This window comes from Acomys minous (assembly GCF_964271855.1).
Source record: "Acomys minous genome assembly, chromosome: 16".
Lineage (NCBI taxonomy): Eukaryota > Metazoa > Chordata > Mammalia > Rodentia > Muridae > Acomys > Acomys minous.
Genome location: NC_140498.1, coordinates 84,521,261 through 84,546,495, shown reverse-complemented (window position 1 = coordinate 84,546,495; position 25,235 = coordinate 84,521,261). Strand labels below are relative to the sequence as shown.

The 25,235-nt window shown below is 44.9% G+C and overlaps 1 protein-coding gene across 3 annotated transcripts in view; it reads right to left on the bottom strand.

Annotated features, from left to right (window-relative positions):
* SBNO1 (strawberry notch homolog 1) overlaps nt 1-21,206 on the bottom strand; it is a 50,696-nt gene extending 29,490 nt beyond the window's left edge. Inside the window, exons 1-6 of one of the 3 annotated variants that reach the window (XM_084762013.1) lie at nt 21,066-21,206; nt 10,059-10,187; nt 9,178-9,282; nt 5,819-6,131; nt 3,966-4,066; nt 1,750-1,843 (exon numbers count right to left, since the gene is read on the bottom strand). In XM_084762013.1, coding sequence (XP_084618139.1) covers nt 1,750-1,843; nt 3,966-4,066; nt 5,819-6,131; nt 9,178-9,282; nt 10,059-10,187 — 742 coding nt within the window. In that variant the 5' untranslated portion in view covers nt 21,066-21,206. The remainder of the gene's footprint in view (nt 1-1,749; nt 1,844-3,965; nt 4,067-5,818; nt 6,132-9,177; nt 9,283-10,058; nt 10,188-21,065) is intronic. The other 2 variants (XM_084762014.1, XM_084762015.1) reach the window with 2 other exon arrangements.
* Nucleotides 21,207-25,235: the final 4,029 nt, after the last annotated feature.

Here is a 25,235-nt window from a genome sequence, read left to right as displayed (position 1 = left end):
AGTTGAGCCCATGAACTGAAGGTCAAACTGAATACAAGCAGACCTTAAATCAAAAGGGGAAAAATATATACTCAGGGGTTTTTTTCCTTAGTACTCTTCATATAGCTAAAATTTTTCCATATAAAAAACAAGTTAACTTTCAACCTCATATACTGGCCACCAAAAAGTTATTCACCTTACACAAAAGGCAAGAAAATAGTGCTAATGAAAACCAATGAGCTGGGCATGGCCTTTCGTCTCAGTACTCAGGAGGCAGAGACAGATGGATCTGTAAGTCCAGCCTGGTACACAGTGAGTTCCAGGGCAGCAAAGGCTACACTGAGAAACCATGTCTCAAAAAAAGCCAAAAAACAAAACCAAACAAAACCCCCACCAACAACAAAAAACTCAACGTCGGGCCCGTGGAGTCAGGCCTAATGGCTCTCAACTGTAATCCTAGTACAGGACTGCAACAGGATTAAAGCAAGCACGGGCTACACCAGACTCTTTCAATGCAGCCAAAACAGAGCCCCATGAGGGTGTGGACCTCGAGCATGGTGGCACACCTCTTTTAAACTCAGCGGGCCTCAGACAAGCAGGTCTCGGAGGTTGAGGCCAGCCTGGCAGAGCTATAGAATGAAAATCTGTCTCAAAGGACAGACAACAGAACCTGCAACAATCAAGACTCAGGACGCCAAAGCAGGCAGAGCTCTGTCTACAAACCAAGTCCAGGGTACCCCATAGCTCTACTACACAAAGAAGTGCTGTCTCAGAAAGGAAAAAAGGGGCGGGGCGTGGAGGGCCAAGCCGGGAAGATGGCTCAGGTTAAAAACACAGACTCTTCCTGTGTCACATCCAAGCACCCACATGGTGGCGCACAACCAACTATAATGAGATCTGGCGCCCTCTTCTGGCCTGCTGGCTCACATGCAGTCAGAATACCATATGCATAAGAGATAAATCTCTTTTTTTTTTTAAAGTTCCAATGTGCCTATGATTTTGGATAACGTGCATAAACTAATGTAAACTGAAGATGCATATTTGTATCTGGATAGTTTGCTTTGATTGTATAATCAATATTTACATAGGCAAAGTTAACTAGCAACAAAGTAAATAAAATCAAGGCTTTCAGTCACCATTTATAAAGACTTTAACCTCAAAAAAATCTAAATTTGTCTAAAGAGGAAAGCAGTGTAAACTTTCCCAAAGGTTTTTTTGTTTTTTGTTGGGTTTTTTTTTTTTTTGAGACAAAGTTTCTCTGTGTAGCCTTGGCAGGCCAACCTCCAACTCACAGCAATGCACCTGTCTCTGCTTCCCAGAGTTCTGGGGTTGAAGGCATGTACTGCCTGCCTTACCTGACTACCCAAAGGCATTTAGCCCATGGTCAGGTGTGGGGGCACAGGCTTGCAGTCCCATCCAGCCAACTGTGGAACTGAGGCAAGAGGACTGCCAATTTCTTTCTGAGACAGGGTCTCTCTGTGTAGCCTTGGCTGTCCTGTAGACCAGGCTGGCCTCGAACTCAAGTGCTGGGATTAAAGGTGCCTGCCACAACGCCTGGCTAGCACTGCCAATTTCTAATGAGCCAAGAATAGACAAGAACTTGTCTCCAAAAAAAAACTAAAAAAAATTAAAAAAGAAAAGCAATTCACAGCTCACACTTGTCAAATCTTTAGGAGCCTGACATTGTCAGGCCCTAAAATATAATGGGTTAAGACAATGAACTTCAACAGGAACCAAAGTCTTTCATTTTGACAAATCCCAAAGACATACATTTTATTGGCATGTACTCTGCATAGGTCTCTGCATGACCCATTTCTTCCTCATCTTCTTCTTCTGGTTCATCTTCCTCTTTAACAGGAACCTTCTGTAACACAAAAATACAATCAACCTTTTAAAAAAAGATTTATTATGAGCCAGGCAGGGGTGGCACACGCCTTTAATCCCAGCACTCTCGAGGCAGAGCCAGGTGGATTGCTGTGAGTTTGGGGACAGCCTGGTCTACAAAATTAGTCCAGGACAGCCAAGGCTACACAAAGAAACCCTGTCTCTTTTAATCCCAGCACTCGGGAGGCAGAGGCAGGCGGATCGCTGTGAGTTCGAGGCCAGCCTGGTCTACAAAGCGAGTCCAGGACAGCCAAGGCTACACAAAGAAACCCTGTCTCAAAAAATAAAGATCTATTATGTATTTACTGTGTATATGTTTTCCTGACTGCCAGAAGAGACCACCAAATCTCATTATAGATGGTACTGAGCCACCATGTGGTTGCTGGGAATTGAACTCAGGACCACTAGAAAAACAGTGTTCTTAACCGCTGAGCCATCTCGCCAGCCTGTACAATCTATCTTAAAAGGTCCAGAGTCTGTGGGACCTCTTCCAGCTTGCCAAATGGAGGTACCAACTGCATACTCCATAAAATATCCGTCCCTGCCTGCCTGTCCAAGGTGAAAGCAATAATGACAACAACTTACACACAAATGAGCCACCACAGGGTTCTACTCCTTCCAGACACCATCTGCAACTACGCTGACCCTCAATGCTCACACATCTTTCCAACCTCAGTTTCTGTATTCAATCCAGGGCTTGAAAGAATAAGGAGTGTGGGGACAAAATGTGGGACACCCCAATGAACAAGCTATCCCAGCAAGATTTTAGAGACCGTGCAAATACTAACAAGGATGAGCGGTCTATGAATATTCCTCACACCACCCTATCCACCTGCCTGTCTTCCCAGCATCCACCTAACCACTACTAGGCCATCCTCCTCTAGCCCACGTTCACACTCAGTCCTTCCACAGACCTCAGGCTCCTGCTGCCGTATGCAGAGCCAGCAGTTCCTCGGCTCCTGTCAGTGTTTGTGCTCCCTTCTGAATCCCTATCAGCCCACCATAACCCTACTCCACAAAGTCAGTCAGGATGCTGCGTCTCTCTCACAATCCAGAGCCTTTACTATTCCTTTTGTTTTTAGGTGTGTGCCACCACACCCTGCCCACACTGTACCTTTGGATGTTCCTTATACAACCCTTAAATCTAGATGGTATTAAATATTATATTTAGTAAAGGGAACCCATGAAGGAAAAGCCCTTACAGACACAAACTGCACACAGTGCCACCAAGAAACACTGTCTGATGAATGCACAGTCACCTGGCCTGAGGCACACAGCACTGCCAGTTAAGGGAAAAAATTTATTTCAAGTCAGGCAATGGTGGCGCACACCTTTCATCTCAGCACTCGAGAGGCAGAGGCAGGCAGATCGCTTTGAGTTGAGAGCAGCCTGGTCTACAAAGCAACTCTGGGATAGTCAAGTCTACACAGAGAAACTTTCTCTTGAAAAACAAAAACAATTTAAACAACTCATCCAGATTACCACACAATTTGACAGCTCCAAACCAGTCACTTAAGTGGATCCCACCAAGTTTTGGCCAACTCTATGCTGTCATTTTTCCTGACATTTTTCAGTCCTTCAGCAACACTGCCTATGAAAGTTGCAAGCTTAGCCCTACTACGTTTCTGTAATTAGCCTACTTCCACTCAACAGGCTTCTGAGAATTTTTCTTTCTTGGTTTCATTCTCTCTACTCCCTCTCCTCCAAGGCAGGGTTTCTCTTGTGTAGCCCAGGCTGTCCTGGAGCTCACTATGTAGACTAGAATGGCCTCAAACTCAGACCCACATGCCTCTGGTGCAATTAACAGTGTAGACCTACCGAGAAGAGACTTGATACCCTATGAGCATATACAGGGGGAGGAAATCTCCCTCGGTCATAGTCATAGGGGAGGGGAGTAAGGGGAAAATGGGAGGGAGGGAGAAATGGGAGGATACAAGGGATGGGATAACAACTGAGATGTAATATGAATAAATTAATAAACTATATTTTTAAAAAAAAGTGTAGACCACCATGCCTAGCACACTGAGGATGTCTCTAAAGTAATTTTAGCCAAGTAACTTCCATATTACACGGAAATAGTAAAACAGCTACTTAAAACTCACCATGGTAGGAGAAAAACTCCTCATTTTCATATCGTTTATCCATATCCTTGCTACTTCTTTATTAGAAGACTCTTTTTTTACTGCACCATTACTGACATCAGCTGTAGGAAGAAAAATGGATTACATTTTACAAGTCTCAATTTCTTTTCCTCTAGTTTAGAAAGTAAGCAGTTTGTTGGGCATAGCGGCACACGCCTTTAATCCCAGCACTTGGGAGGCAAAGGCAGGCAGATCGCTGTGAGTTCGAGGCCAGCCTGGTCTACAAAGTGAGTCCAGGACAGCCAACACTACACAGAGAAACACTGTCTCAAAAAACCAAACAAAAGACAAAGAGTATCAAAAATCATACTGTTAAATTAAACATAATCATGAAAATACTCAAAGTACTATGGGTTGTTTTGAAGATGTATTTACTATTTCATGTATAGCATCAGGTATATGTATAGTACAGAAAGTGTGCAGTGCCTGCACAGGCTAAAAATGGCCTAAGATCCCCTTGGAACTGCAATTATAGGTGGTTGTGACCTGCCTGACGTGGATGGTGAGAATCAAACTCAGGTGCACTTGATCACTGAGGCTCAAAGCTGTATGGTTTTATAGAACAATTAACTTAAAAAAACAAGTAACTGAAAAGGAAATTATGTGCTGGTCCTGGTGGCAATGACTGTAATGCCAGCACTCAGGAACCTGAGGCAGGCAGACTTCTATGAGTTTGAGGCCAGTCTGGTTAACATAGGGAGTTTCAGGCCAACCTGGGCTATATAGTGAGAAATCTTGTCTCAAAAAATAAAGGAAAAAAATGTAGAAGAGAAATTTAAAAATTATTTGTTAGGGGGCTGGAGAGATGGCTCAGAGGTTAAGAGCACCGAGTGTTATTCCATAGGTCCTGAGTTCAATTCCCAACAACAACATGGAGGTTTACAGCCATCTATAATGACGCCTTCTTCTGGACTGTAGGTGTACATGTAGGCAGAGCATCGTATGCATAATAATAAGTGAATAAAATTTAAAAATTGTTTTTAGAAAAATTATAAGCAGTCGGGTGTGGTGGCTCACGCCTTTAATCCCAACACCCGGGAGGCAAGGGCAGGAGGATCGCTGTAAGTTTTAGGCCAGCCTGGTCTTCAAATACATCCAGGACAGCTTCAGCCATACAGAGAGACCCTGTCTCAAAAAACAAAAAACAAAAGCCAGGCGTAGTGGCGCACGCCTTTAATCCCAGCACCCAGGACGCAGAGGCAGGCAGGTCTCTGTGAGTTCGAGGCCAGCCTAGTCTACAAAGCGAGTCCAGGACAACCAAGGCTATGCAGAGAAACTCTGTCTTGAAAAACCAAAAACCAAAAACAAACAAACAAATAATTATAAGCAACATACGTTAGCCAGAATTACTTAATTTAGTGCAAATATCAAAAACCAGCATTTCTTCTGAGATACCATTCTGTCTCATTAAAAAAATACATAATTCACGCCAGGAGGTGGTGGCACACACCTTTAATCTCAGCACAGGCACTCAGATCTCTGGAAGTTCAAGGCCAGCCTGGTCTACAAAGTTGAGTCCAGGACAGACAAGGCTACACAGAGAACCCTGTCTTAACAAAAAAAAAACAGTAAAACCAAATTTAGCTGGGCATGGTGGCACACACCTGTAATCCCAGCACTTGGGAGGCAGAGGCAGATGAATCTCTGTGAGATGGGTACCTTCATGCATATGGTACACATATATGCACTCAGACACACACACACACACACAGAGAGAAAAATACAAATATTAAACAAAATACACGAAATCACTTGTGAAACACACACACACAGCTTGAGGAAAACACAGTTAAAACAGCTGAAAATGCACTTACTAGCTGCAGTTGCAACTGGCTGAGCAATGTTAGCAGGTGGCTTCAGCTTCATGAGTTCATTTAAACTGTTACTTTTGAGTAAATCCTTCAGCTGAACCTGGTCTTTTGAAGGAGCAGGGGGCATGGCATTTCGTATTGCTGGCGCTGAGACTGAAGGGCGTGTGTTTGCAGTTGTCTGGATAAACTTTGTTAAAGTGATGGTTTGCCTATTCGTTGTTACAGGTGGTGTTTTAGTCATTACAATTGTAGATCCCAAGGTCGGAAGTTGATTTATTTGATTCAGCACAAACGTTGTAGTAGATGGAGGCTGCTGCTAGAAAAGAAAACAACCCTTCACACACTTGATTGACTTAATAGTCTGTATCAGTAAACACATCAGGCTGGCGATTTAGAAATCTCAAACTAGAGACCCGAAGGGGAGGGGACTCCAAAGGCAAAGCAGACTGTCATGCAGGCATGAGAACCCTGAAACCCAGGATCCAAAAGGCAAGCAAAAGAGGCAGCCTTTGCACATCTGCGATCCCAGTGCTCCTACAGTGAAATGGGAGGCAGAGAGACGCTGTCTCCAACAAGAATGGACTGAAGGTTGTCCTCTGACTACATGCCTGCTGAGACATATATACGCCCACAGTCAATTCACACAATCCAAGCTTTATTCTAGTCTGCTTAAGTAATGGTACTTTATTTGTAATTTAACATTTAGCTATAAATTACCAGGTTAAAACACAGGAAAGGATGTAGCAATAATTTGACTTTTTTTTTTTTTTAAGACTTATTATATTATTATGTATACAGTATTCTGCCTGCATGTTCACCTGCAGGCCAGGAGAGGCACCAGATCTCATTATAGATGGTTGTGAGCCACCATGTGGTTGCTGGGAATTGAACTCAGGACCTTTGGAAGAACAGTCAGTGCTCTTAACCTCTGAGCCATCTCTCCAGGCCCAATAATTTGACTTTTCTTTCCCCTTTGAGACAGGGTTTTGCCACCTGCCTCCTTTCTTCTCTTTTCCTTCTTTCTTTTTTTCTTTTCTTTTCTTTTTTTTTTTTTTTGGAGACAGGGTTTCTCTGGGTGGCCCTGGCCATCCTGGAACTTGCTCTGTTGACCAGGTTGGCTTCGAACTCAGAGATCAGCCTGCCTCTGCCTCCCAAATTCTCAGATTAAAGGCGCGTACCATCACCAGCTATAATTTGACATTTTATATAGCCATCAAGAATATAAATTATAAAGAGAAGCAATCCTAAACCAGCTGTCACTTAGAATAAACTCTATTTATTTAGGTTTTTTGAGGCAGAGTTTCTCTGTGTAGCCTTGGCTGTCTTGGAGTCACTTTGACGACCAGGCTGGCCTTGAACTCACAGCGATCCACCTGCCTCTGACCCCCAAGTGCTGCGATTAAAGGTGTGCACGACCACCGCCCCGCCATAATAAACTCTAATAAGCCAAGCAACAGAAAATTCTAATGCCAACACTGCCAACTTGACAGAAAACTAACCACATTATATAAGACAGTGAAGACTAGATTTTATTGACACCAATTTTCTTTTTTTTCCCCTCAAGTATATCATTCATTCATTTATTTATTGTGTGTACAGTGCTCTGCCTGCATGTACAGCCGCAGACCAGAAAAAGGTATCAGATCACATTATAGATGGTTGTGAGCCACCATGTAGTTGCTGGGAATTGAACTCCGGAAGAGCAGTCAGTGCTCTTAACTGCTGAGCCATATCTCCAGCCCGGCACTCCAATCTTCTTTTAATATTTCTACTGTTGCCAGACAGTGGTGGCGCGTGCCTTTAGTTACAACACTAGGGAGGCAGAGGCAGGCACACTCTGAGTCTGAGGCTAGACTATAGAACAAGTTCCAGGACAGCCAGGGCTATGCAGAGAAGCCCTGTCTCAAAAAAATTGAGGGGGGGGGGAAGACTTAAAATGTCCTTTTTTTCTTTTAATTAGTAAGGCTAAGGGAAGGTGCAGGTAACTGTGGAGGGTAGAGGTGCCAGATCCCCCTGGAGCTACAAGCACATGTCACCCTACAGTAGCAATAGCCCTTAACTGCTGAGTTACCGCTCAAGCCCTTAGAGGCCTCATTTCTCTTTTTTAACATTGCATTTATTTTTTTAAAAAACCTTTTAATTTTTTTCCACAAATTGATTTTACTGAGGAGGCAAATGTATGGAAGTCTGAGAACAATGTGGGGAGCTAGGTTCTCTCCTTCCACGGCTCCCAGGGCTTGGGCCTGGGTCTTGAGACATGGCAACAACCCATCTCAGAGGCCCAGCGGCATCATTCCGCTCAACACTGTTTGTAATCACACAGATTACAATACATTTTAGAACCTAAGGAGACAAAGATAACGGAGAAAAACTCCAACTACTGGAAATAAGGTGGTTACTATCAACAGTCCACATCATGTGTGTTGTTAGGGAGGAGGTGAAGTAAAAAGAAAACAGGGAGGCGCAAAGAAAAAGAAAAGGCTGAGCACGGTGGCAGGACTGTGGAAGCCACACATACAAGGAGATGGAGAATGAACAAAAGCTGAGCTCAAGGCTGGCATGGACTACATAAGCCCTATCTCAAAAATATTTAAAAAATGAAATAAAAATAAAGCCAATTTGAAAATGCTGTGTCTGTGGCTTTAAGAGCACTGAGTATTTCTGCCTGTCGTTGGTGTATGTGTTCCTGTGGTGCTGAGGTCATCCCAGGGCCTGGCAAGGCAACTCTGCTACCACTAAGCTAGAGCCCTAGCCTCTTTACTTTTTCAATAAAAATGTCCTAGACTGTTATTTACCACTTTTATTCTACACTACAAATTTTAACCAGTATGACTAAAATTTTGTATCTATTTGTAAGGTAAGATCAAAAGAACTCTGCATGTAAAGCACAATTAATCCTAGCTATAGCATAACAACAGACAAAAGCCAAGGCACCAAACACTGACAACAGTGAGGTAACACATGGTTTCAATCTTCAGTTTTTGTTTGTTTTTGGCTTTCGAGAAAGGGTTTCTCTGTGTAGCCTTGGCTGTCCTGGACTCGCTTTGTAGACCAGGCTGGCCTTGAACTCTGCATCCCAAGTGCTGGAATTAAAGCAGTGTGCCACTACCCCTGGTTCACTATTTTTCTTGTATAAAAACCCCTATGTGGTAGCTACAACTAGAGCCTGGGTGCGTCTGCTTCTTGAGTGCTTGGATTAAAGGTGTGCGCTGGGCTTAAAGTTTTTTATGATAATACCCTAGTCTCTGCTACATAGGGACATCAAGGCTAGCCAGGGCTGAAGATTTTATTTGAAATAAGGTTCTATTTTTCCTACCACCTTAAACCATTTTAGAATAAGAGCAAATCTGCGAGGCTCTTACCCTCACATTTAGCAGTGCAGGAGTAGCCATCGTCTCTGCTTCTTGTTTAACAGGAACTGCTGCTTCTGTCTCCAAACCTAGCTCTAATGCACTAAGTGGCACCGACTGCAGAAAATAACAGAGAGAGGGCGGACAGCAGTGAATCCTTGTTTCAAGAACAAGAGTTGCATTTATTTTATTAAAAATAAAATCAACAAGCTGTAGCGCTGGGTTCTACTTCAGTAGTAGAGTAGTTGCGCAGCCAGCAGAGCCCTAGCTCAGACCCCAGCACCATACACACGATCAACAGACAAGAGACAAATCGTGGTCAACATAAAATCTCTACAAAGTTACACTAATATCTCAACTTTGTTTTTGTTTTTTGTGTTTTGTTTTGTTTTTTGCTTTTAGCAAATGTAAGCAAGTCATAAAAAGGGGTTCCAACAAAAATCAAAGTAAAGAAAATTTATGCTCTCCTCATGTGAATGCAAAGCAATAGGAAAACAGCATCTTAGCTTTGTTCCTAATAATACCTACTTCATTAATAAAAACAAACAGGTTAAAAACAATATTCACATGTATCTTTAAAGTTTTTTATATAAATATATTTATATATTATATATATTTATACATAATTATATAATATATAAATTATGTTTCCTGAGACAGGGTTTTCTCTGTGAAGCCTTGGCTGTCCTGGAACTTGCTTCATAGAGCAGGCTGTCCTCAAACTCACAGAGATCCACCTGCCTCTGCCTCCCAAGAGCTGAGGTTGCACATCAGCAGTAAAATGTTGGCACAGCATACTCAAGTCCCTGGGTTCAATCCCCAGCACCACAAACAGGAAAAACAATGGAAATTGCAAATTAAGAGAGAGTCCTAGAAGACTAGAACTCTGTTACCTGATGAACTGAAGGGGGCGTGGGGGTGGCAAGTCCAGCATCTCCACCATCAACATCAAAGAGGTCATTTGGACTAATCCCACTCTCGCTCAAGGCAGCAAGCAGTAAATCTTGCCCTGGTTCCACCATCTTTAGAACAAAGTGAAAAATATTAACTCTCTTTTAAACACAAACAATCATAAATTTTCTACTAGAGCTGTTCATTCAGTTCTTCCGAAGAACCTGCTACACGGGAGAAAAACAGGGTAAGAGAAAAAATCTTTCATCCCAGACACCTCACACTCAACTTAAAGGACGCAGAAGCCTAACATTCAAATCAAGAGTGTATATCTAATACACTATGAAGCTGGTCATGGTGGCACGTGCCTTTAGTCCCAGCACTCAGGAGGCAGAGGCAGGCTGGTCTCCATGAGCCTGAGGCCAGCCTCGTCTACAGAGTGAGTTCGAGGCCAGCCAGAACACTACCAACTCAAAGGAGGCAAAAGTAAACTGTGCACAGGTTCCTACATAGATGACAACACTGAGGTCAGGGGAAAGAAAAAACCAGGAAGACAAGTGTCTTCTAACCACTGCATTCCAATACACTGCAATTTCACTCACCAGGCCCCGCAGGCTTCCCTCATCCTTCTGTACAGTGATGGGCCCACTGCAGGGTTTTCAGATACAGCACAGCTTGGCACATTAGCTCTGATTTAGAAGATTACTGACAGCAGTGAGAAAGCAAACTGAGAGGGGCTGGACAGAACTGACACAGGAAGACTTCCCCTGCAGCAGGCGTTGAACTGCAGTGGCTGGGAGGAGGATGAGTGTGTTCCAAGGCATTTAGCAAAGAAACTCAACATGTTTAAAATTAAAACTCAAGGGCTGGAAAGATGGCTTGAGGGTTAAGAACATGTACTGCTCTTACAAAGGACTTAGGTTCAATTCCTAACGCCCATATCACTGCTCACAACTGTCTGTATCTCCAATTATAGGGATCCAACACCATCTTCTGGCATCCTGGAGCAATGCACCAATGTGCACAGGCAAAACACTCATACACATAAATTAATTTTTTCAAAAATTAACTATCTCCAATTAATTTAGAAAAATTAACATACATATTTGTGAGTAGTTTTTCCCCAAGAAACTAAATTGTATTCTAGAAACAGTATACCTCAGCTGCGTGATGTAAGGCAGCTATGACATCCCAGTCATACAGTCAGCATATGACAGTCAGCAAAGTGCCAAACCACAACTTAATAGACAGTAACTCTTCAAGAGAGCAGGAAGCAGGGGAATCCTCAGCCCACACCACATCCATCTGTACACCATTTAGGTGCAAGCTCTAACAAACAGGCAGGCCAGGTGGCTGTCCTGACTGATGGCAGGACCAGGCAGAAGGATGGAGGACAGAACAACCAAGTTTGCTATGAAGATTTTCAGAAAAAGAAAGGAAGTCTGAAACATAAAAGCATCTTGCGCAGAAAGGAGGAAGGGTTAAGGAAATCAGTGGGTTAATGCCACAACTGGCCAGAGCCAGCCTTTCCACACATCATTGCACCGAAACTCACAGCAACCTGGGCAGCAGATGACGCAATCTAAAAGTCAGAACTCAAGTTCCTATTACCCCACGTTTAAAGAGACAAAGTGATCCAAGATTAGAATCCAGATAATGAGGGCCAGGCGAGGTGGCGCCTTTAATCCCAGCACTCTGGAAACAGAGACAGGGGGATTGCTGTGAGTTCGAGGCCAGCCTAGTCTACAAAATGAGTCCAGGACAGCCAAGGCTACACAGAGAAGCTGTCTCAAACAAACAAACAAACAAATAAATAAATAAAAGAATACAGATAATGCAAATTCCCAAAGCCTTTGGGTGTTGTTTCCAGCCAAAAGATAAGAAATTGATACCAAATCAATGCTTTGCCTTGGAATAAATGCTAGACACTCGGTCTAAAATGGAAAGAAGGAAGGATTCCAGTTTAAGGGGAAGCTGAGGTAAAAGATATGGGAGGTGGAAAGCAGGCCAGGATAAGCTACACAGCCATACCCTGGCTCAAAGAGGAAGCTAAGGCTGGAGAGATGGCCTAGAGGCTAAGGAACGTGTTGCTCTTGCAGAGGACCAGGGTTTGGTTCTAAGCACCCACATAGTGCTAGGACTTAAAGGCCTGGACTCCCATGCCCAGCCTCACTGGTCTTTTTAAATGTTTTAAAAGTACAACAATTTGATATTCAAACAATGCTCAAACAAGGAGTGGTGTCGAATGCCTTTAATCCCGGGACTCAGGAGGCAGAGGCAGGCAGATTACAGTGAGTTCACGCCAGCCTGGTCTACAAAGCGAGTCCAGGACAGTGAAGGCTACACAGAGAGACCCTGTCTTGAAAAACCAAAAACCAAAATAAACAAACAAACAAACAAACAAAAAGACCCAACAAAAACAAGGGGTGGTGCACTCCCTTAAACCCAGCACTAAGGAGACAGGGGCAGCAGATCTCTGATTCTGAGGCCACCCTGGTCTACAAAGTGAGCCCCAGGACAAGGACTACACAGAGGAACTCTGTCTTGAAACCCGTAACTGCGCCTGCCCCACCCCCCAAAATACAACTTTTACCTGTCAGCTTAAGTGGATCTGAGAGAGGATAAAGTTCAGAGATGATGCCTAGCATACGTAAGTAAGGCTTGGAACTCAATGGCAAACACTGAAAAATACAAAATAGGAAGGAACAGGCTGTAGAGATGGCTCAGTGGTTAAAAGCTCCACTGTCTGCTCTTCCAACGGTCCTGAGATCAATTCCCAGCAACCACATAGTGGCTCACAACCATCTACAATGGGCTGGAGAGATGGCTCAGCTGTTAAGAGCACTGACTGCTTTTCCAGAGGTCCTGAGTTCAAGTCCCAGCAACCACATGGTGGTTCACAACCATCTATAACGTGATCTAATGTGCACAGTACACATAAGAAGTAAATAAATCTTTAAAAAAAAGGGGGGAGGGGCTGGAGAGATATAGCTCAGTGGTTAAGAGCACTGCCTGCTCTTCCAAAGGACCCGGGTTCAATTCCCAGCACCCACATGGCAGCTCACAACTGTCTGTAACTCCAAGATCTGACGCTTGCACATTAAAATTAAATAAAATATTTTTTAAGAGCCGGGCGTGGTGGCGCACGCCTTTAATCCCAGCACTCGGGAGGCAGAGGCAGGCGGATCACTGTGAGTTCAAGGCCAGCCTGGTCTACAAAGTGAGTCCAGGACAGCCAAGGCTACACAGAGAAACCCTGTTTCAAAAGACAAAAAAAAATAAAAATAAAAAATAAAAATAAAAATAAAAAAAGAAGAAGAAACCATCTATAATGCAATATGGTGTCCTGCAGTTGTACATACAGGCAGAATACTGTATGTATAAACAAACAAACAAACAAACAAATAAATAAATAAATAAGGGCATGGTGGCACACACCTTTAATCCTAGCTCTTGGGAGGCAGGGGCAGGTGGATAGCTGTGAATCTGAGACTGGCCTGATCTACAAAGTGAGTCTAAGACAGCCAAGGCTAACACAGAGACACTGTCTCAAAAAACAAAACAAAACAAAACAAACAAAAAACACACCAAAGAGAATAAAAATTTTTTACAAATTTGAAAGAACATGTGAGACCCTCTGATTTAACTAGCAATTTAGAATGATTTGAATGTTAGACATATCTTTCTCACATAGAGTGTCAATCTATGGAGCTTTTGAGCACACATTTTCTACTTGTTTTCTTCTGCAGCAAGCAAGAGAAGACAGAGCACTTATCCCATTCTCGAACTGCATTAAGCAACTCAGTATTTAATCATATTCCCATATAAAACAGACTCACAGAGCTTCGATGATAAATGAAAAAGCACTAAAAAGTTGCACTCCCCCCTCCCGCCCCGTCCACCAAAAGAAAGCCAGGGAGGGGAGGCAAAGGCAGGTGTATCGCTGTGCATTGGAGGCCAGACTGGTCTGCAGAGCTAGCTCCAGGACAGCCAAGACTCTGTTACAGAGAAATCTCTCAAAAAACAAAAACAAAATACAAAAGAATAGAGCTGGGCGTGGCGGTACACGCCTTTAATCGCAGCACTCAGAAGGTAGAAACAGGTGGATTTCTGTGAGTTCAAGGCCAGCCTGGTCTACAAAGCGAGTCCAAGACAGCCAGGGCTACACAGAGAAACCCTGTCTTGAGAAACCAAACAAGCAAACAAACAAGGGGCTGGAGAGATGGCTCAGAGGTTAAGAGCACTGTGCTCTCCCAGAGGTTGAGTTAATTCCCAGCAACTACATGATGGCTCACAACCATCTATAAAGAGATTTAGTTCCCTCTTCTGGTCTGCAGGCGTACATGCAGGAGGAGTACTGTAAACATAATAAATAAATAAATCTTTTTTTAAAAAAGTTCCGCTTTTACCAAAAGCACATTTTAAAACATTCATGGAGAGGTGCATTCAAGGAGGGTATGTAGAAGCTGTGTACCACTTCTGGCAGGGAGAAGCAATGTCACCACCCAAAAGAACAGAAGGTACAGCACCCACTACACTGACCATTATCAGCAGGGACAAGACAGCAGAGCTCCTCCTAGCTCTAAGCAGATACAAGGACATCATCTGTGAGGCAAGAGCGCAGGGCACTAGCTGAAGAACTAGATCAGAAAGAACAGAACACACACCTTGCACATCACCTCCGAGTGCAATACATACAGCCAAGCAAAGAACCTCAACTGTTTCTTTTCTTTTTTTTTTTTTTCCCTCGAGACAGGGTCTCTCTGTGTTAGCCTTGGCTGTCCTGGACTTACTTTGTAGACCAGGCTGGCCTCGAACTCACAGCGATCCGCTTGCCTCTGCCTCCCAAGTGCTGGGATTAAAGGCGTGCGCCACCACGCCCCGCTTTCAACTGTTTCTTCATCTGCTGACAGAATAACTCGCAGGACTGTTGTGTTGAATGAATGTGTGAGTCAGTACCTAGAGTGCATGTTTGCAGCTGGCTTTCCTGTTTCACTGTGTTTTCTTTGGACAGTCTCAACTCCCTGCAGTAGCCTAGGCTGGCCTTGAAGTCAAAATTCCCCTAAACATTGTCATTACAGTTGTGTGCTAGGTCTTAAGTTCTCATGTTAATAAAGCCAGGCATGATGGTGCACACCTTTAATCCTAGCACATGCTATGCAGAGGCCGACACTCCTTTGAGGTCCAGACTAGCCAAGTACCCTGCCTCAAAAAATAAAAATATAAATAAAATTTATAAATGGGAAGCTGGAGAGATGGCTCAGAGGTTACGAGCGCTGGCTGCTCTTCCAAAGGTCCTGAGTTCAATTCCCAGCAACCACATGGTGGCTCACAGCCATCTGTAATGAGGTCTGGTGCTCTCTTCCACTGTGCAGGTCTACATGTAGACAGATCACTGTATACATAATAAATAAATCTTAATAAACAAACAAATAAATAATGGTAAATATGAGTGATGGAAGGGCAGGGCATGTATGAAAGCAAAGGACAACTTTGTGGAGACAGCTGTTACCTTTACAGTGGGAGCAATTTCAGATTGTTAAGCTTTACCCCAAGCACATTTACTAAGCCATTTCACTGGCTCATAGCTATTATTTTGATAAAGCTGAGAATACAAAAAGATCTCCTTTCTTTTGTATAACTGCTACTCCACTGGTACTTGCCAGAATACAAGCTTCCCACCCCACCCCCAACCCTGGCTGTCTAGAATCACTTTGTAGACCAGGCTGGCCTCGAACTCAGAGGGATTCCCCAGTGATGGGATTACTGGTGTGCACCATCACGCCAGGCTGCAGAATACAAACTTTTAATGATACTAATCCATCCAATAATTCATTTTTAAATAGGTTTATAAGGAGCTGGAGAGATTGCTGAGTGGTTGAAAGCATCACTCTTCTTCCAGAGGACCTGGGGTTTGGCTCCCAGCTCACAACCATCTGTAAGTCCAGTTCCAGAAGACCTAACATCTTCTGGCCTCCTAGGGCACCAAGCACAAATGTGACACACACACACACACCCATACATGTGAAATAAAAATTTTTAATGTTTTTTAAAAAATAGTTCTATAGCTGGGCATGGTGGCGCACGCCTTTAATCCCAGCACTCGGGAGGCAGAGGCAGGTGGATCAATGTGAGTTCAAGGCCAGCCTGGTCTACAAAGGGAGTCCAGGACAGTCAAGGCAACACAGAGCGACTCTGTCTCGAAAAACAACAACAACAACAACAACAACAACAAAATCTATAAAATACTAATTAACTGTCTAGTTTGTGCAGACAATCAGATCTAAAGGCAACTGGTAGTCATTTCCAAATGTGCATAAATACTATCATTTAGCAAATATTTTTGCCTGAATGAATAACAAAACAGGACTGGCATTGTGGTGGTGAATACCTCTAGTCCCAACACTCAGGGAGGCAGAAGTAGGTGGGTCTATGAGTTCAAGACCACCGTATCTTACAAGTTCCAGGACAGCCAGGACTACAAGAAACCCTGTCTCCAAACAAACAAAAAACAACAGGTTGGTTCAGACCAGCATGCATGATTTAGTAAAAGCTTCTTTCAAAATAAATACTACAAAGAGAGCCGTAGGCACAGCTCGGTGTTAAAAAAAAAAAAGGTGGCTGGCCATTGGTTGCTCATGCCTTTAATCCCAGCACTCAGAAGGCAGAGGCAAACAGGTCTCTTTAAGTTCGAGGCCAGCGTGGTCTACAAAGAGAGTCCAGAACAGCCAAGGCTACACAGAGAGACCCTGTCTCGAAAACCCAAATAAATAAATAAGTAAATAAATAAATAAAAACTTGGCTAGCATGGCCCAAATTCCTAAGTAAATCACAGACACACACCACTTCAAGAGTCAGTGTGGCCGGGAAGTAGTAGTGCACGCCTTTAGTACCAGCACTCTGGAGGCAGAGGCAGGTAGATCTCGGAGTACCATGATAGCCTGGTCTACCTATAGAACAAATTCCAGGTCAGCCAGGACTACACAAAAACACTATTTTGAAAAACAAAACAAAAAACAAAAACAAGACAGCTTCAGTTCTATATCAAAATAGACTGAAGACTGAAGGAGCCAGGCCTGGTGTTGCACGCCTTTAATCCCAGTGCTCAGAGACAGAGAGGCAAGTGGATCTATTTGAGTTTGAGGCCAGCCTGGTCTACAAAGGTATGAATGCCAGGGAAACACAGAGAAACCCTGTCTCAAAGACAAAACAAAATGGAAATTCACACAGACACCTTTAACTCCAGTACTTGGGAGGCAGAGGCAGGTAGATCTCAGTTGGAGGCCAGCCTGGTCTACATAATAATGAGTTCTAAGAGGGCCAGGGCTATATAGGGACCCTGTTTCAAAAAATACAAATCTGGAAAAGGAAAAAAAGCAGAAACTCTTCGTCACCAATACCTCAAATTCAGATGACTAATCCCTCTTTCTGATTAGATTTTTTTGAACCAGGATATCTTGTATCCCAGGGTGACCTTGAATTCAGGGTCCTGACTGCAGCCTCGAGGTGCTAGGGTTATAGCCACAAGCTCTGGCACCTTTAATACTTTTTGTGTGTGTATGTTTTGTTTTTTTTTTTTTTTTTTAAGATTTATTGCTCGGAGCTGGGCGTGGTGGCACACGCCTGTAATCCCAACACTTGGGAGGCAGAGGCAGGCGGATCGCTGTGAGTTTGAGGCCAGCCTGGTCTACAAAGTAACTCCAGGACAGCCAAGGCTAGCTAACACAGAGAGACCTTGTCTCAAAAAACCAAAAAAAAAAAAAAAGATTTATTGCTTGGTGTGGTGGCACACACCTGTAATCCCAGCACTTGGGAGGCAGAGGCAGTCAGATCACTGTGAGTTCAGCCTGGTCTATAGTCCAAAACAGCCAAGGCTACACAGAGAAACTCTGTCTCGAAAAACCAAAAAGATTTATATTTTATGTGCATTTTATGTGTTGCTGTCTGTCTGTCTGAATATGAGTGCCCATCTCCTAGAACTGCAGTTACAGAGAGTTATAAGCTGCCGTGTGGGTACTGGGAACCGAACCAGAGTTCTCTGGAAGAGTAGCCAGTGCTCTTGACCACTGAGCCATCTCTCTAGCCCCCTTTAATACTTTTTATGATTAGGTTTTTCTTTTCATCCTCAGCATAACCCAGAAGTCTCCTTCTTGTCACAAAGCAGGAGCTAAAGCCTAGAGAGAAGAAGACTAACAAGAGGAAGGTAACAAGAACACAAGCTTGGAACTCAGTAACAAACTTCCTGCCCCTCTCAGCCCTCCACATTCCAAAGTTCAACCTGGAAGGTCTCACACATGTAAGTCCAACACTGAGACAGGCTAGTCTACACAGGAACTTCCACTCTAGCCAAGGCTACATAGTGAGGCCTTGTCTCAAAAAATAAAAAAAATATGGGCTAGAGAGATGGTGTTAAGAGCACTGTCTGCTCTTCCAGAGGTCCTGAATTCAATTCCCAGCAACCACATGATAGCTCACAATCATCTATAATTTGATCTGATGCCCTCTTCTGGCCTGCGGGTACACATGCAAGATAGAGCACTTATATACATAAAAATAAATAAATCTTTTTAAAAATTTTTTAAAAAGCCAGTCTGGCTACATAGTGAAATTATACAGAGACAGTCTCAAAAATAAAACCTTTAAAAATAAGAAGCTTAGAATGAGTCTCCACACTGGCCATTTTCTATGTTTTTGTTTTTGTTTTTCAAGACATGGTTTCTCTGTGTAGCCCCGGGTGTGCTGGACTCAACTTTGTAGACCAGGCTGGCCTTGAACTCAAAAGCAATCAGGAGGCAGAGGCCGACCTTAACCAGCCTATGTGATGGTTTAATCCCAGAGTGCTGGGATTAAAGGCGTGCCATCACACCCAGCTCACACTAGTCATTTTTAAGTAGTAATTTAAAACATACTTAAGACATACAAGGGCTGGAGAGGTGGCTCAGAGATTAAGTGCACTGGCTGCTCTTCCAAAAGTCCTGAGTTCAATTCCCAGCAACCACATGGTGGCTCACAACCATCTGTAATAAGATCTGGTTTCCTCTGTACATGTAGACAGAACACTATACATAATAAATAAATCGGGCTAGAGCTATGGCTCAGAGGTTAAGAACACTCACTGTTCTTCCAAACGCCCTGAATTCAATTCCCAGCAACCACAGGGTGGCTCATAACCATCCATAGTGAGATTTGGTGCCCTCTTCCAGCGTGCAGGCACACAGGCAGGCAGAGTACTGTATACATAATAAATAAATCTTTAAAAATAAATCTTTTTTAAAAAGACATACAAAAAAGTTCAAATACACCGGGCATGGTGGAGCACACCTTTAATCCCAGGAGAGGCAGGTGGATCACTGAGTTTGAGGCGGCCTGGTCCAGGACAATCAAGGATACAGAAAAACCCTGTCTCGAAAAACCAAAAAAAGTTCAAATACAAGTAACATTCAAACCATTCAAACATTTATACAGCAATTAAAGTGAGGTTGAATTTTAAATCCTGAAGGGAGCTGTAGGGAATGAAACTGAACTGCAAGCAGAAACCACAAGTCTTCTCTATCAGGAAATTTGGGTGGGGGGGGGGCGCAGCTTTAGAAAAATGGAAATTAGCATTCCTGTGCAATCAAAACTGACCCACTGAAGTCACCTCGGCAAATGCCACTTCACCCCAGAATTAAAGTGTAACAGTAGTTTCTTTCCCCAATGCTCATGATAATCACCACAGACTCTGGGGGCACGATGACTGTTAAGGGGTAGAACTATACACAAATGCTAACTGAGCTGACTGATACAGGGCACTTTGGGTTTGACAGTTCAATAGACTGTCCCGGGGACTCTTGACAACCCTTCTTCCACCTTTAATTCTTAAAAGTCCGGATAATATGGACATTTTTACTCAGAATACACTGCAAATAACCGACTTTTAAAGGTCAAAGGGGACCCGTTTTTAACCTCTCAACACGTGTTCAGCACAAACTTCCGGGTGCGGCTACAATTGGCTGCGCAATTCAGTGGATAAAAACGATGCTTTCCTAGGCTCTCATTTTATCTCCAATTCACCCGCCCCCCCCCCCCGGCCGCCGCGCGCGCGTGCACGGTTCTCAGCCAGCGACTCCCCCAAACAAAAGCCTCCCACAGCAAACGAAGCAAGGACATAAGAAAAGCTTTCTATATGGCAACATCAACTTAGTGGTCCGCAAACATCAACCAAACAGAGGAGCACAAAGCCGGTTTAGAAAGGGGAGGAGCTGGATGCCGGGGTCAGGAAAGCAACAATCACACGGGTTCGGGCAAATCCAAGGCTTCGGAGCGGTGGAGCCCATCCCACGCCACTCCCGGGAAAACACCAGTAGACACCGCTTTGAGGAACTTGGGTGCTCGCTCGATCCAATACTGCTAAGGTGAGCAGATTCCCAACCGCCATCGCCCTCAGTATGGACTGAGCTCAGAGTCTGAAGGTACACTCACCACTCACTTGGGGGGGGGGGTAAACTATGCCCACCAAGTCGAGGCGTGAGGGTGTCCCCCACGTGTCCCACGCACCCCACCCGCCAGGGAGCGAGGTCCAGAAAGGGCGTCCCGGTACCTCCCTCTCGCTCCAGGAACCGGGAGCAGTGGGCCGGCGGGACTCTAATAAGGTCTCCGACTCACTTTCCGCCGCTCGTCCAGAGTCAGGGAGAGGAGTGAAGGCGAAGGGGGCGATGCCCAGTAGAGGCGGCGTGCGCAGGGCCGGGGGGGCTCAGCCCCGGAGCTGCTGCTCTCCGGCTCGGGACAGCGGGACTCCTGCAGGGCCGACGTTGCCCGGCGGGGAATGCCAGAATCAACGGGGCGACCCGCAAGATGACACCGGGGAGCAAACAAGCGAGACGCGCCTAACCGTGAAGCGGCCGCCTCCTCCCCCCCCCCACCCCCCAACAGCCGGCCCCACACGGACCCCGAGGAGCCACGGTGGGAGTGGGTGGCTGTCCGGGAGGAAGAGCGTGAATAACGAAAAGGTCTGAGGAAGGGGGACTTACTTTCCCCGCCGGAGCCGACGAAAGAACAGCTTCTCCCGGTCCGTGAGCGTGTGAGGAGCCGGAGGCGACAGGAGCGGAGGCGGCGGTGGCGGCGGCAGAAGCGGCGTCCGGCTCTGCCTACCTCCCCGCCGCCATCTTGACGCCCCTCCCCCCCGACCCCCCGCCCCGCAGGAAGAGGGGGCGGGGCGACTGGTCAGGCGCCGCGCGCACGCTGCGCGCGCCACGCCCCACGTGACCTTCCCCACTGTCACTCCCCCCTCCTCCCCTGAATCCCATGCCTTCTCTGCCCCGCCTCCTCCCTAGGTGAAGGAAGCGGACTTCCACCCCCCACCCCCCCCACACGCCGCATCTTGACCGCCCTCTGCCTTTGACACCAAACCCGGATGCCGCCGGGTCCCGCTAGCCTGGTACCAGTGATGGGATCCACGGGAATTCCGCAACCCAAACGGTCCATTACCGCGGCTCCGGGGTGGGCGAAGGGTGAGGGGGCCGGGTTTCCGAGAAGGGGGAGGGGGCGAGGCGAAGGTGGCCTGGGACAGTCACGTGTCCACCACTTCCGCCCCCGCTAGCTGAGAACTCGCGAGATTAACGTTTTTTTTTTTCCCCTCCCCACCCGTTGCGGCCCCCGCGGGCTGTCGGGAAGAAGGTCCGTTTCTCCTGCGTTGCCACCAGGAGGTCAGCCTGTTTAGTCTACGCGCATGCGCCCCACACCTGTCGTCGGAGTTGGGGCTTGGAGGCCCCAGAGCTATTTTCAGAATCTTGGCAGTGGTGACCTGTCAGGCCCTAGTGGGGTTTCTGTCGCTTGACGAGATCTTCATTGAGCATGCTAGAAATAAAATATTAACGCAGTCCTTGCTTGTGAAGCTCCCTTTAGAGTCACTGAACTTTACTAACTTGAAAACCGCACTGTGACCCTGAGCTCATCCATGGTCCTGGAGAATTGAGCAGAAAGGTCCAGATTCTAGTCTCCTCCAACACGCCCAGACGCCTACACACACCGTTGCTTTCCAGTAACGATTGCTGCATGCCAAGACTTCTGCCGGTCCTCCCCTATTGTCCTGTTTTTGTTATTGTTAAGTGGCCTTGCAGGCTAAACGCATTATCTTCTTGGTCACCCTTTTTTAAAGTCATTCTAAGAATGTGCTTTGACTTTCTTACTTAGGTAATATGCACGCCTGGACAATTCTTGCCCCCTCATCACAGCTCATCTGTTTTCTTCTGTGCTGAAAGCAAACCTCACACGGTCGTTTTGACAGCTGCCATTAAAGTGTGTACTCATCTGGGCTTGGTGGCGCACGCCTTTAATCACAGCACTCAGGAGACAGAGGCAGGCGGCTCTCTGGGTTCGAGGCGAGCCTGGTCTGCAGAGTGTGTTGAAGGAAAAACAAGCTACACAGAGAAACCCTGTTTAGGGAGGAAAAAAAAAGTGTGACCTCTTCAAGACAAATTATTGATTATTGGTGTGTGTTCTAGTTCGGTTTTCTGTAACTATGATAAAAACAAAGCAACAACAACAACAAAATTAAAATTAAAAAACTAAAAAAAAAATTAAGCTTCACAACACACACACAGACTGAAAATATTCTAGAAGAGATAAATCATTCCCCAGGGATGCAAGTCTCATATGTGCTGAGTTTCTGTGTGGAAAAAAAAAAGTGTCCTGTAGATAATGTGCCATTGGATCCTAACCACGGCTCTGAGGAAGATGTCAGCCATCAACAGTCCCCCAAAGCCTGCATTATTTACGTACAGCAATATGAGTTTGCCTGCTGATAGCCAATTAACTTGGTTTGTTTGGGGAGATTTTTTTTGTTGTTGTTGTTTTGTGTGTGTTTGTTTTTTCTACACAGGGTTTCTCTGTGTAGCCTTGCTTGGTCTGAACTCTCTTTGTAGACCAGGCAGGCCTTGAACTCACAGAGATCTGCCTACCTCTGCCTCCCAAATGCTGGGATTAAAGGTGTGGTGGCGCCACCACACCCGGCTAACTTGGTTTGTATTTAAAAAAAAAAAAAGATTTATTTATTACTATGTATACAGTGTTCTGCCTACTTGTACATCTGCAGGCCAAAAGAGGGCGACAGATCTCATTATACATGCTTGGGAGCCAGATGCAGTAATGCAAGCCTGTAATCCCAGCACTTGGGAGGCAGGGTTGGGAGGATCACTGTGCATTAGAGCCAGCCTGGTCTACAAAGCTAGTCCAGGACAGCCAAAGCTACACTGACAAACCCTGTCTCAAAAACCCAAAATGAAAATTGAAGAAAAAATCATTTAAAATGCCGTATTGAGCAGATCCCCGAAGGATTTGAGAACCACAATCTATTAATTCATCTGAGCTACATAAACTTTGTTCCTACGTACCCGCTTCAAACTCAAGCCTGCATACATGTGCAGGAAGAGAGATGGAGCTTATTTCTAGAATTAGTATTTTGTTTGACTACTAGTATCATGACAGAAAGCTTATAGATACATAGTACTCTTATAATATTTATACCTTAGGAAAAGTTTTAAGAGAGCCAAATGAAAACCAAAATTTTTGGCTGGAGAGATGGGTCAGAGGTTAAGAGCACTGACTGCTCTTCCAGAGGTCCTGAGTTCAATTCCCAGCAACCACATGGTGGCTCACAACCATCTGTAATGTGATATGGTGCCCTTGTCCAGCCTGCAGGAGTACATGCAGGCAGAGCACTGTATGCATAATAATACATAAATAAATCTTTTTTTTTTTAACCCAAAACTTTATGAGACTCGTGGCTACAGAATGGCCCATCATTTTTTGTTTTCCTCTGTCCCAAACAAGGTGGCTCATCTGTATTAAGAGATTTTTAATTTGTTTTTGTTTTTGTTTTTGTTTTTGTTTTTGTTTTTGTTTTTTGAGACAGGGTCTCTCTGTGTTATCCTTGACTGTCCTGGACTAACATTGAAGACCAGATTGGCCTCAACACTCACAGCTATCCGCCTGCCTCTGCCTCCCAAATGCTTCACATTATTTTTTAATAATAAAAGATTTCTTTATTTGTTTTATGTATGCGTGCTCTATCTGCATTTACACTCTTAACCTCTGAGCCATCTCTCCAGCCCTTTGAATTTTCCTTTAACCAGGCATGTGTAGTAGGTTTGGGGAAGGCGAGCACTCCAACCCCATGCTACTTTTAATTTTTTAACTGATTTGGGACCACATAAAGACCATTTGCCACTTATGTCTGTAGAGGGCAACAGAGACAAACATTTGGGGATGCGCCATGGGAGGTCCAGCTGCCTGCCTAGAAGAAAGACAGAAGGGCCCACCTGGGCTGCCAGTGCTCCGCCCAAATCAGGCAGTGTTCCAGTGAGGAGGGGCAGCCGCTCTGACTGGTGGCATGGGTGCCATTGCTATTCCGGGGATCCAAACCAGGATTTCAGACTGGTCAGCCAGTGATGGGGGACACCACTGGGCCGATTCACTCTTTTTCTGGGGACATTTTTTTTCTTTTTATTTTTTTAATTTTAGATTTTATTTATTTATTGTATATGCGTGTCCTATTTGCATGTACACCTGCAGTCCAGAAGAGGGCATCAGATCACATTACAGATGGTTGTGAGCCACCATGTGGTTGCTGGGAATTGAACTCAGGACCTCTGGAAGAACAGTCAGTGCTCTTAACCACTGAGCCATCTCTCCAGCCCCTTCTTTTCGTTTGAAAAAAATATTTCTTTCTTTATTTTACATAAGAGTGTTCTGTCTACATGTACGCCTACACGCCAGAAGAGGGCATTAGATCCCAGTAAAGACAGTTGTGAGCCGTTATGTGGCTGCTGGATTTGAACTCAGGACCTATGGAAGAACAGCCTTGGCTGTCCTGGACTTGCTTTGTAGACCAGGTTGGCCTCGAACTCAGAGAGATCCACCTGCCTCTGCCTCCCGAGAGCTGGGATTAAAGGCGTGCGCCACTATGCCTGGCCCTGATTTTGTTTTTCAAAGCAGGGTTTCTCTGTAATACAGAGCCCCTGTATATTTATTTCTTGATCACAAAGGGCATTTGCTTTGAGTTTCAGCATGCCTTTTGCAAGTGGCTTGTTGTTGTTGTTGTTGCTGTCGTCATCATCAGAACTTTATTAAGTGGAGTTTGGGTGAGAGAAAGGCCTGAAACAGTTGTCCACCTGACTCAGGATAAGTGGTATAAGGAGCCT